The sequence below is a fragment of the Schistocerca piceifrons genome, chromosome 5 (genome assembly GCF_021461385.2).
Source record: "Schistocerca piceifrons isolate TAMUIC-IGC-003096 chromosome 5, iqSchPice1.1, whole genome shotgun sequence".
In the NCBI taxonomy this organism is placed as follows: domain Eukaryota; kingdom Metazoa; phylum Arthropoda; class Insecta; order Orthoptera; family Acrididae; genus Schistocerca; species Schistocerca piceifrons.
Genome location: NC_060142.1, coordinates 487,300,039 through 487,313,135, shown reverse-complemented (window position 1 = coordinate 487,313,135; position 13,097 = coordinate 487,300,039). Strand labels below are relative to the sequence as shown.

Below are 13,097 nucleotides of genomic sequence, written 5' to 3'. Positions count from 1 at the left end.
GACAAGGTTGAGAATATTAATAATAAGATTGAGGAAACCATTAATAAAAAACTGGAACATATAAATAATGAGGTTGAAGATACCATTGGCAGTAAGCTAGACAAAAATAAGTGAACATTGGAGGACATTATTACTAAGAAAATAGAAGAGAATATTAAGACCAAATTTACGTCAAGTTTCACATAAAAGGACAATAGAATAACAGAATTAAGTTAATGTATTAATGGAAAATCTACTATCAACGGAACATACAGTAGTTTGTCATGAGTTTAAGTATTTCAGAGATGTGAATCAAAATTTTAAATCAGTACATACCAAAATTTCAAATGCAAATGTGAGAGTAGAATCATTAGAGCTAGACAGGGTTTTAAGCCTGGAAACTGCCTTGACTAGTATGAAAGACAGATTTAAAACATTTGATGAACAGAAAGTACAAGACACAGTTGGATCAACCAGTAGTAAGACTTCTTCTATGGATATTACTCTAAACCTTCAACAGGAATTTTGAACGATACAGGTTGTGTTAGAAGAAACTAAAAATGCTCTAGAGAGTAGACAAACGATTTCTAATATTGGAGTTTCTGAAGAATTTTATCAGGAACTGGATTTTGTCTTCACCACATCTCAAGAAAGTAGGCTTATGAGTGGAGAAAGTAACATGTATTGGGTTTAAGCCTTATGGTAATAATCATGTGTATGCTAATGAATATGAAAAAGGAGCTATAAATTATGGACATATATGACTTAAGGGAGTGAGACAGGGTTGTAGCCTATCCCCGATGTTATTCTGTCTGTATATTGAGCAAGCAGTAAAGGAAACAAAAGAAAAATTTGGAGTAGGAATTAAAATCCATGGAGAAGAAATAAAAACTTTGAGGTTCTCTGATGACTTTGTGATTCTGCCAGAGACAGCAAAGGACCTGGAAGAGCAGCTGAACGGAATAGACAGTGTCTTCAAAGGAGGATATAAGAAGAACATCAACAAAAGAAAAATGAGGATAATGGAATGTAGTCGAATTAAATTGGGTGATGCTGTGGGAATTAGATTAGGAAATGAGACACTTAAAGTAGTAAATGAGTTTTGCTATTTGGGGAGCAAAATAACTGATGATGATCAAAGTAGAGAGGATATGAAATGCAGACTGGCAACGGCAAGGAAAGCGTTTCTGAGGAAGAGAAATTTGTTAACATTGAGTATAGATTTAAGTGTCAGGAAGTCATTTCTGAAATGATTTGTATGGAGTGAGTATGGAGTGTAGCCATGTATAGAAGTGAAATGTGGACGATAAATAGTCTAGACAAGAAGAGAGTAGAAGCTTTTGAAATGTGGTGCTACAGGAGAATGCTGAAGGTTAGATGGGTAGATCACATAACTAATGAGGAGGTATTGAATAGAATTGGAGTGAAGAGAAGTTTCTGGCACAACTTGACTAGAAGAAGGGATTGGTTGGTAGGGCATATTCTGAGGCATCAAGGGATCACCAATTTAGTATTGGAGGGCAGCGTGGAGGGTAAAAATCGTAGAGGGAGACCAAGAGATGAATACACTAAACAGATTCAGAAGGATGTAGGCTGCAGTAGGTACTGGGAGATGAAGAAGCTTGCACAGGATAGAGTAGCATGGAGAGCTGCATCAAACCAGTCTCTGGACTGAAGACCACAACAACAACAATGACTTAATATATTACATTACAATGAAAACAATCAATTATTGACAATATAATGTAAATGGATAGACAAAAAAATTAATTAATAAATTATGTGAATTACTGTCTGTTGGAAGTGTGAAGTATGGTGCTAGAGTGTACAGTATAATATCATGTGTATTATGATTATCAGAGGCAACTTATTTATTAGTAAGAGGTGTACTGATTAGTGAATGGGTAAAAAGAATAGGATTAAGGTGTAATCTATTCTTCTAATCGATTTGGTGGTTTGGTTATTTTACAGGGGAACATCATTAATCATTACAGATGTGGTCTTACCTTTACTACCAGTTACGAGACTAGAATAAAAACTTTTATTTATGTTATTCAGTTAATTGAGGTTTTTTTATGAAATTATTTACTTACATGTATACCATTGTTCATTTATTGTAGAAAAAGAAAAAGCCAGAATAACTGAGACAATAATAAGCATTACTGTACTCTGTATGAATATTTACATGACCTGTAGATACATCTGTAATATAATGAAAATGCAATGACACTGTCATTTGATACAGACGACTTAGTGTTGGTGAAGAAAGAAGTACTCAAATTTTTTCCTTGCTACAGTGGATCTTACAGAATACAAAGCAGACCTCACCCAAAAGCTGTTTTCTTGATAGATTCACATAATTGTCAACAAATAAGAATTATACAATGTAGATATGCTTATGAAGCGCTACTTTGTTAAAATCAAACAATTTAAAATCCAGGATGGATTAATAACATTATTAGGAAAAGGATAGATTGTCATTCACCATATAACAGAGATGCTGAGTCGCAGACAGGCACAATGAAAAGACTACTAAACAGACCCTGGCCTTGGCAACCACAGACAGAGGTTGAGGTCGTGCGTGCGTGTGTGCATCCATGTGTGTGTGTGTGTGTGTGTGTGTGTGTGTGTGTGTGTGTGTGTGTGTGTGTGTGTGTGTGTATGCTGTCTACTTCAGAAGACAGCCTTCTGGCTGAAAGCTTACGTGTTTAGTAGTCCTTTTGTTGTGCCTGTCTGTGAATCAACACCTCTGCTATAAGGTCACTACCTTGTTAGAAGTAAGAGAAATATCAAGAACGTAATAAAAGTCATTTTTGTTATGGAATATAATAAACAAACCATAAACCACTATCAACTATTATCGAGCAGCTGTTAAATGAGTTTACTGTATAATATCATTGGCACAATGTTTAGTCACGTCAAAAATTCTACATCTACATCTACATCCATACTCTGCAAGCCAATAATTGATGATGGTCAAAGTAGAGAGGATATAAAATGTAGACTGGCAATGGCAAGGAAAGCGTTTCTGAAGAAGAGAAATTTGTTAAGATCGAGTATAGATTTAAGTGTCAGGAAGTCATTTCTGAAAAAAACAGTTGCATGAAAGGTGACACACTAAATACAGGTGAAGGACAAATGAAACATAATTTGTTTGAACAATTTTTTCCAAGAATATAGATTAATTAAGAGCACAAGATAATATTATCTCATAGATACTAAAGACTAATGTCTTTAATAAAGAATTAAATGTATGAAAATACGAAAAGTGAGGAAAATGAAATTTCTTCCTTCATAGCTTCCAGTAGAGATGCTTTTCCTTTTTTAAAAATTAAGGGAGCTGAATGTGACTGCTTTGAGCATAAGAATAAGAAACAAAAGTGAGGCTTAAGTGTATGAGCCATGTTAGGTAATGAGGAAGCCGATACTAAGCTTTAAGTAAATCATTAGGCATAGGAATTACTGTATAAAATATTATAAGTATATGGATTTGCTTTAATAAATGGAAGCAATTAAAGTACAAAGAATTGTGAGATGTAAGATGAGGAGTACCTAACACAGGTTGTCATCCGCGTGTACAGTCAAGTATTAAGTGAAGTAACCTCTTTGAACCACTGTAAGGAGAGAAGTGGGAAATGTGCTGCTGGATGCTGTGTGACTAGTTTATAATATAAGGTGAAGTGTACTCACATTAGGAGAAGATAGAAATGTAAGATGGATAGAGAGACACATGAGAGAGACTGTGGATCAGGTACATTTATGAAAGGAATGGCCTGTACCACATATCTGAAGGGATTTTATATGGGGCACTTCCACGTGATTAAGGTTGTACAGAATCTACCCAAATAAGCAGATGAACAGTTCTTTTTACGAAATGATTTAAATGGATACAATGACAACTGATCATGTCAAGGAAGAGGTTTCCCAACTTGTTAAGATAGAGGTTTTTCCTAATTATAGTGTGTGGGGATCTTTTATACTTCCTTTTATATGAACATTAGAATAATTGAAATTTTGATATGCACTTATAAGAAAGGATATACAGACAACATATGACTCCTCTGAAAAAGGTAAACATAATAAGAATAGGTATAAGAGAATTGACATGTAAATGAGTTAAATAAATTAAAGCAAATCAGTCTCTTTATTGAGATAAGAGACTAAGGAAACAAACGATACCCACATACAGAGTGAAATCTTAAGCATTTTAAGAGAGACGAATGCATACTCATTCTAAAAGGAACCATGTCACATAACATTTATAACAAATGAAATATGTTTTATCAAATATTGTTAAATATGAACTGGCGTAACAGTCACTAATGATATGTATAAATGATGTACCTGTTGAGGAAATGAAAACACTGGTACATATGAATAAGCAATTATGAATGACACCTCTAGCTTGAGAGCAGGGATATGTAGTGTAACAGGGCATTTTATCAAATATCAATGTCCACTACTGGTATCTGTACCAGCTACAGATGATCGTGACAGCAGATAAAACAACGTATAAGAAAGGTGCAGATATTGTGTGCCCTTGTCTGTGTTTGTACAGAGGGTACATGCACTGCAACAACAATGGCAGCAGTGTGCGTTTGGTGATGTGTGGCATTTACCTGCTGTACAAAGGTACCTTTATGCTTTGGCACTCCAAGTTGGCAGTGTATTGGCTGGCTTATAGTACACTTTGACATATGGCATAAGGGTGAGACATTACATGGCATAAGGATGAGACATTACATATCAGAATGTGTTAATGTTTGATTAAACTATTGTGATTTACAATCATTGGGATCAGTCATTGTGAGACTTGAAGACTTTAAATACATAGAAGAACAGATGAGAGTTTGGAGTTTATTTAGTAGCTTGAAGTAGTCATCGTGATCTAAAATTTCAGCATCAGCAAGTACTGATCAGACTCCAGAAGAAAAAGAAGTTAATATACAGAGGTGGGACAGAGTAACTGGACCAGCAGAACAATTTCTAAAGGCAACCTGTTATCAGCAAGATTTATAACAGGTAACTGAGAAATCTGAAATGGTGAAAATGTACTAAATGCAGACAGCAGCTAAAGTAAGCCACTCACAAACTCATCTTTTTTCACTGTGTGACAAACCCATTTTGAGTCAAAACAATAACAACAACACATTAGTCATGCTAATCTGATTCTACAAAGACCATCCTATGCAGCTATAAAAATGAAAATAAAACTTTTCAGGTTTTCCTGGCAGGCCAGTTGCAAATACGCTTTTCAGTTTTGTCACCAAATAACATTGTGCAAGTCCCACAATATTTCATTGCTCTAAGTTTGTATAACAACATGTCAAAGGCTGAAATGGGGTCTACACAATATTTTGGATAGATATCTTAGGACATGTGTACAAAACTAGTGAAATTCTACAGACTCCTATATTGGATATGAACATAGCTGCATCAATACTGAGATCCCTAGCAAACTTTATAGAAAGGAAAGGGTATCAGTATACCTTTAAAGAATGTGAGATAAAAGGTGTTAAGTTAGTTGATTGCTCTGAGTACAAAGGAGAAATACAGTGCAACTGCAAAATAAATGTACTTTTATCACCTGTCAACTATTTCAAAACACCAGAAAGAAAAGTCGAGCTAGCTCCATCGGATGAAGTAGGAAGGGGAATGAGTAGTGGAAAAAAAGTGGAAAAGAGATAGAGGAAAGACCGGTGGGTGCTTTGGCAGAGAGCAGCGGAACACAATGGGGATGAGGGTACATGTATTGGGAAGAGGTGATAGGGCCTGAACCAACCTAGGGGTCTATGGATACTAATTCAGCCCTGTATCAACCTAACTAGACCTGAGGTACAATTTCTGAATTTATTCTGACTTCTCTAACCAACCACAAAATAATGTTGTAGAAGTTAATGGTATTTAAAATCTATGTGTAAACATGGAAAGTAAATTGTTAATACAAACCTCAGTCCATATTTACGCTCCATGCAACGACCACCATTGTAGCAAGGGCTTGTCCGGCAATTTTCTCCTTTGGTAAAATTTCGGGCACCACATGTGCATTCAGCTATAACATCTACTCGAACACCAACTAGTGATGTTTTATTAGCATTAACCATGTAAGGAAGGTTACTAATATCCAACACATTTGTACAACTCCCTTCACACATAACATTTTCATAAAGGCACTCGTCTATACCAACCATAGTTATATTGATTCCAACATCCTTCTCAATCTACAACAGAAAGCACAAAAGAAAATGATTGAACTATTTTCAAAAACTAATTATTAACAATAGGAAAAAAGGAAAGGAAGGTGACCATACATACCTCTTCTCTGTGCATTAGAACTAGGCCATTCAGTCTCACAGGCTTGTAATAAGGTGATCCATGTGCAGAAAATCTGATGTCTGTAATTGGTGGATGCTTTTTACGGAGCTGAACACTGAAAACATCTACATTTTCTCTTTCTGTTTCCAGAAGCTCAGCAAGTTTATCGCGGAAACGATCAGCTTTGCTACGTTGAAGACTCTGTGTCTAAAATTAATTTTAAAAAGTTTTAACATGTACTTTCTCAGTGAAATATAATCACACCATGAATGTTATTTGCACATAACTTACTCTGTAATCCCAAACTCTTACAAAATCTTCATCTGATAATCCTGCAATTCGAACTGACCCTGAATTTATAACAGCTTCGTGAGGTATTTCTCGTACAGTCACAGTCACATTTGCCTGCACATCTGTTTGAGTGTGTTTTCTGTCATATACTTTGAATCGCAAGTTATACCTAAAAACATATTTAAGTCATAATTTTTCTCTTGAATAAAAGCCTCATGCATTCTCACAATATTACTAAATAATGAAGACAGGTTAAAAATTACCTAATGAACGGTTTTAACTGGCTACACTCTGTCCTGCAGTTTTTAATAATATCAGATGATGACATAAAGTTTTAGTGTTAACTAACCTCCCATCTTGTGTTCCATGACGCATTGTTATCATTCCGGTATCTCCATTAAGTTTAAATCTTGGATGTTCAGCACCTTCCCAGTAAAACTTTTTATCTGGTAAATCCCAGTCATCCAGATCATACACATAAACCCTTCCAATTTCTGTATCTGGTGCTTGACCCTGTTAAAGACAATTATGTTAGAGGAAAGAAATGAACACCCAACATTTTATAGGTTCTAATCACTACTACTACTACTACTACTACTATTGCAACTGCTAAATTTATTAAATTGTAGTTTAAGCTTATAGTTTCTATTTCAACATGTAGTAGATACCCAGAATACTGGATGAATTATGCATAATTTCAAAACTTATCTGAATTACTGAGATAAAATAATTCTAAAAAACTCTCACTTTGCTGTGTAACAATAATCAACAGAGAAGTACTTTTTTATTATTGGATATAGAACTGATCTTGATTTTTCCAATATTGTGCATTGACTCCTTCCTAATTTTCAGTCCATCCTGATATTTTATACAAATGTTAACTGCCAAAGAGCCGTCACAAAAGAACAGACTTACAGCTCATTGATTTAATTATTTGTGAATTTATTTTAAGTTGGTATGAAGTTTTGTTCATGTTAAATGCAAACAGCAACAGTCTAAAACTAATATGGTTACGAAGTCAGCCTGATGCCGATATGTGGACAAGAGATTTTTTAAAATTTGTCATAGCTGAATTATTTTATCTGTGCAATTACTAATGGAATAAATTCATAAAAATCCAGTGTCTGAGTCTGTTACTATTATTATTAAGGAAAACTGTTGAAAACCGCAGATCAGTATGCATGGGTTGTGGGAACAAACATTTTAGCTAAATTATGAAATTTTCTGTGATAGTGAAAGGGCACTTGGCAAAATGCTTGTTAAGTTTTTCACTGAATGTTTTCAATCCATTCATATGATTAATTATGTAATAACGTATGAATTGGTATGCCTCTTGCTGAACTGCACAAAATGTCAACTGTGAATTTTTTTTTATCTCATCTATCATTGCAAATCTTTGTCCTTTCAACAGTGTTCTCAACTTTGGAAATAAAAAAAGACCACAGGAGTCAGGTGTGGTGAGTATGGAAGATGAAGCAGCATAGTGATTTTGTTTTTTGTGCAACAATCATGCACCAACAGGGATGAATGTGCAGGTGCGTTATCATGATGCAAGAGCCACTAATTGTCTCGTCACATTCCAGGCCATTTCCTTCTCACACTTTCTCACAGCACCATCGCAGCACATCCCAATAGTGCCATTAACAGTTTGTCCCTATGGCATGAATTCATGATGAACTAATCCTTCAAAGTCAAAGAAAACTATCAGCACGGCTTTGACATTTGACATGACTTGATGAGGTTTTTTTGGTCTTAGAGAACCTTTTCCGACCCACTTGAAGATTGAACCTTGTTCTTGACAACATAGCCAAGACCCACACCTCATCACCAGTTATGATTCTCTTAAGGAACATCTCATTCTCATTTGCGCGATCCAAAAGCTCTTCATAGATTGTGAGATGAATGTCTTCCTGGTCTTGACACATGATCGGTGGGACAAACGTGGTGGCAACACAATGCATTCCAAGATGCTGTGTCAGTATTTCGTGATATGACCCAACTGAAATGTTACAGTCTTCTGCAATCTCTTGATGGTCAGTCTTCAATTGACAACAATTTAGTTGACATACCTGACATGAGCATCAGATGTAAACACCAAAGGACATTGAACGAGGGTCATCTATAACTTATGTCTGGCCATTTTTAAATCATGTGAACCATTCATAACACCAAGTATGGTTTAAGCACTCATTATCATAGGTTTTCTCCATCATTTGGTGTGGCTCTGTAAAGGTTTTCTTGATTTTCATGCAAAATTTAAAGCAGATGTGTTGCTCCCCTAACTCTGGCATCTCAAAATTCACAAAATGTGTGACAAAATGTCATACTCAATACACCATTGCTTAATAACAGACATACAACAATGAAACATTAAACACAGACGTGTGCAGGGATGTCAACCGCATTGGCACGAAATGACGAGTGTTCCAGAATTTTTTGAACATACCTTGTACATGGTGTCCTAGCTGCAGGAATGATGATGGGAATGCTAGAGCTGTTCAAATGTTGTTATCTAGAAGTGTAAGTTATACAAAATAATGCTCTTCAAGCATATAAACCAGTTTGCCATTAGTTAATGAAGAATAGATGCCATTTCAGCATTTGGAACTATCAGTAATTTCACACCGTTGGCAAAAAATAGAGGATATTGCTTTGAAACATAACTTTGTTTTGGTGGAGCATAAAAATGTATTTGGATTGTCAGTAAATGAGACCTGGGAGAATTTGGTGAAGGGAAGAACAAAAATGGAGATTTTGGAATTGAGACATTAATAGTAGACAATAATAAAGTAAAAGTTCATGTTGAGAATGTTTTAAAAAAAGTAAAAAATGTGACTGAATTGGAACCTTTTTTTAGTAGCTGAACCTAACCCTGTAGTCAGTGTTGAAAACTGAGAGGTGTCTGAAATAGCTAGCAAAGAGAAACACATAAATAACTTATGTAACAATGTAGAGACAGTTAATAAGAGTGAAATGGACAATTTGTATGAGGATTTTGCAAATACATTAAATTATCTTGTGTAGAGACACTGTTTTCCTGCACTTAATGAGTTTGGAAAGTACTATCTAAATTATTTATTACCATTTTCTGTTTGAATTGATCAATGATTTTCTAGCTTTCATTGTTTTATTGATATAAAAGTATCTGCCTAAAAAGTTAACATTCTATCAATTTTAAACTTAAACTGTTTATTGATTGTCTACATTTTGGTAATACAAGGAGAAATAAAAGATTCAAAATGAAATGGTTTACATTAATTTTTATCTACACTTTCCTTTTTGTTTATAAAGCCTGTCGTAATCAGTGTCGCTATTTTTAATCATCATCATCCTAGCAGCACAGCTCTTCACATTTTATATCTCCTACGACACAAATATTTGGCTGTTTTTTTTTCCAAAAATGTTGCAGTTTCTCATGTGGTGGTTATGGTGGGACCCTGAGAACATAGCCGTTCATTCAGGATACATATCAGATTTTTTTTTTCTTTACTAACATGAGAATGTTATAATGTCTCTTGCCTCCTAACTTATTGTCTTCGTGCTGCTCTCTAACTTTCTGTGTAGAACCAGCAGCTGACACGCACCCTTTCATTCCCATCATACCTCACTGTAAGTGGCAACAACACTGCTGCACAGAAAACATACGTATGCCACTGGCCTGTATCTATACTTCTACTGTCTCTTGCAGAAATATATACTATTGTTGAGTAGTTATCCAGTTTTAAAGTCAATTCAATTCTGACTACAAAGGGATCCAAACCACAGTCCAAACATGGTTGGCATTCATGAAAAGTCAAAGTATGCAATACAGACAAAATTTGGTATCTGCTCCCCACTGCTGCTCTGCACTTGTCCTAGATCTCAGCCAAGCTGATGTCAATGTTCCCCTTCTAGCCTTTCTGTAGTGCTGTGCTTGAGCAACGGTGAAACAAGGACTTCAGTATTTCCTAGGGTGCAGGTCATATGTAACAACAGCAACTAATATATATACAAACGATTGCAATCATGACTTAGTACAATTCAGGAACTTTCACTCATGCCATGATCAAGTGATCTCTGTTGGAACTATATCAATGACAGGTTTGCCATTGTAATTTATTCTATTGATAACAATTACAGTCAGTTAATCATTTGCTAGACATTTAATTCTACATTAATTTTCTTTCTTATTTCATTTGAATATCACCTTCTTGTTCTAAAGCTGATTCAGCCACTGTTCTCACTTTAGAATAACAGATAACATTTTTACCTCTTATTCTAGAGAGACAACACCGACTGAATTTCTCATTTGCAACCCACTTGTTAAAACATTACAGTCTTCACTAAACAAATAAAATATTGATTTGGTTCCAAATTAAAGTAATATATTGTGAAGAATAACATTTTCATCTTTGAATGTTACCTCTACTTAAAAAGGAGAATAAATGTTTGTACACTGTATCTGTACATGTATGAGAACTTTTATCGCAAACATGTTCAAATACAGTGAATTTGCAAGATGAAAAAACTTAATGTTGTTTCTTCCTGTGTTTCACAAAATCTTCAAATTTTAAGCATAGCAATAGACTGTTGTAATGGCCAGTTCAGAGTTTCTTGCATATCCCTTCCACAAGCATCACCCAAGTCAAATGTCAGATGACTGCTTTAGCAAAGTCAACAATGTTCCAAGCACTTCAATATATCAGGAAATCTCAACCCTGTACAAACAGAAGTACCGTGTGCCCATCCCTGGCCTTCCAAATTCTCCAAAATAAATCTACATGTGTTTTTGAGAAAAAAACTTATCTTATAATTAGCTAAATACATGGTGTACTGTGTGATTGTTGGATTAATTTATGTAAAGGCCTGTATATGAAAGCTGTATACCAAAGGTATGGTGTCTTGAGGTAATTTTTAAAACTAATTTCATTATTGGAAAGATTATGGTTACACAGGGAATTCGTTTGGTTTCTTCCACCATGCTGTAGTAATACAGCTCATGGTAAATGGAAGAATACAGAAGTTACGAGGGCATGTTGGAAAGTAAAGCCTCTGATTTTTTTTATGTGATAACTCTTATGGACTTTCAAATAAAACAATTGTTATTAACATTCTACACCTTTCTTCGTAATTTCTACATATTTATTTCTCAACACCCTGGTGACAAACACATTTCTATCAACGAGTCACCAGTTGATCATACCATCATTGTAGAATTTTGAATTTGATGATGGAGGAACATCTTGCTTGCACCACTTCATCACTATTAAACGAAAGTCCTCAAAGGTGTTCTTTAGGTTTTGGAAACAGCTGATAATCAGATAGGGCCAAGTTGGAACTGTATGAGTTGGTGGCCAAGAGAGGAGAGGGGGGGGGGGGGGGGAGGGGTGATCAATGACATTGAAACCAAGATGTCATGTTGTTGCAGATGTTCAGCATACCCTCATGCTAAAGGTGCTATTGTTGGCAGAATCTGAATTAAAGTGCAACAGCTATTTTCTATCATTCCACATATAATGTGAAGTGTTTGTTGAACATTGTAGAAGAATAGCTTTACGAAAAATCAGATAAATTAACTTTATATGAACTTAATGAGATAAAAATTGGTGTTAAAATGTAGTGCAGATGCGGAATCGCAGAAAAGCACAACAAAAAGTCTGTCAGAATGTTAGTCTCCGACTAGCTAGGACTTTGAAGTCAAACACACACACACACACACACACACACACACACACACACACACACACACACACATGGAAAATGCAACTCACACACACATGACCACAGTTTCTGGCAGCTGGAGCCACATTCCATCCTGGATTTTCCATTGTTTGAAAAATTAGTGTTATATGCTCTTGCTCTGATCTGTGTGAAGTGGATGATGTTAAAATTATAATGGTGCTGTTGTTCAGAATGGTTTCTGTAGTAATGTAACTGGAAGTGAATGTTATTAAGATACTGCCACGGTGTTTCTGTAAGGTGAGAGCTTACTGCTGTTGTTGGGGATCTAAAATGGTTTTTAATGTCCTGAGAATATATTGTGAGGGAATGAGAATAATGGTAATGTGTTAGGGACAAATATGATGTACACTGAGGTGAAAAAAGTCGTGGGATACCTCCCAATATCGTGTTGGACCCTACTTTTGCCTGGTCTAGTGCAGCAACTCGATATGGCAGGGACTCAACAAATTGCTGTAGGTCTCCTGCAGAAATATTAAGCCATTCTGCCTCTATAGCCATCCACAATTGTGAAAGTGTTGCTGGTGCAGGATTCTGTGCATGAACTGACCCCTCAATTATGTCCCACAAATCCACAAATGTTTGATAGGATTCATGTTGCATGATCTTGATGGCCAAATCATTTTCTTGAATTGTGCAGAATGTTTTTCAAACCAATCACAAATAACTGTGGCCTGGTAACGTGCTGCATTGTCATCTATTAAAATTCTATTGTTGTTTGCAAACATAAACTCCACGAATGGCTACAAATGGTGCCCAGGTAACCGAACATAAACATTTGCAGTCAATGTTCA

The 13,097-nt window shown here is 35.5% G+C and overlaps 1 protein-coding gene across 1 annotated transcript in view; it reads right to left on the bottom strand.

Moving 5' to 3' along the window:
• LOC124799096 (neural-cadherin-like) overlaps window positions 1-13,097 on the bottom strand; it is a 242,938-nt gene that overhangs the window by 162,407 nt on the left and 67,434 nt on the right. Inside the window, exons 15-18 of the mRNA XM_047262635.1 lie at window positions 6,935-7,098; window positions 6,586-6,754; window positions 6,295-6,501; window positions 5,929-6,200 (exon numbers count right to left, since the gene is read on the bottom strand). Coding sequence (XP_047118591.1) covers window positions 5,929-6,200; window positions 6,295-6,501; window positions 6,586-6,754; window positions 6,935-7,098 — 812 coding nt within the window. The remainder of the gene's footprint in view (window positions 1-5,928; window positions 6,201-6,294; window positions 6,502-6,585; window positions 6,755-6,934; window positions 7,099-13,097) is intronic.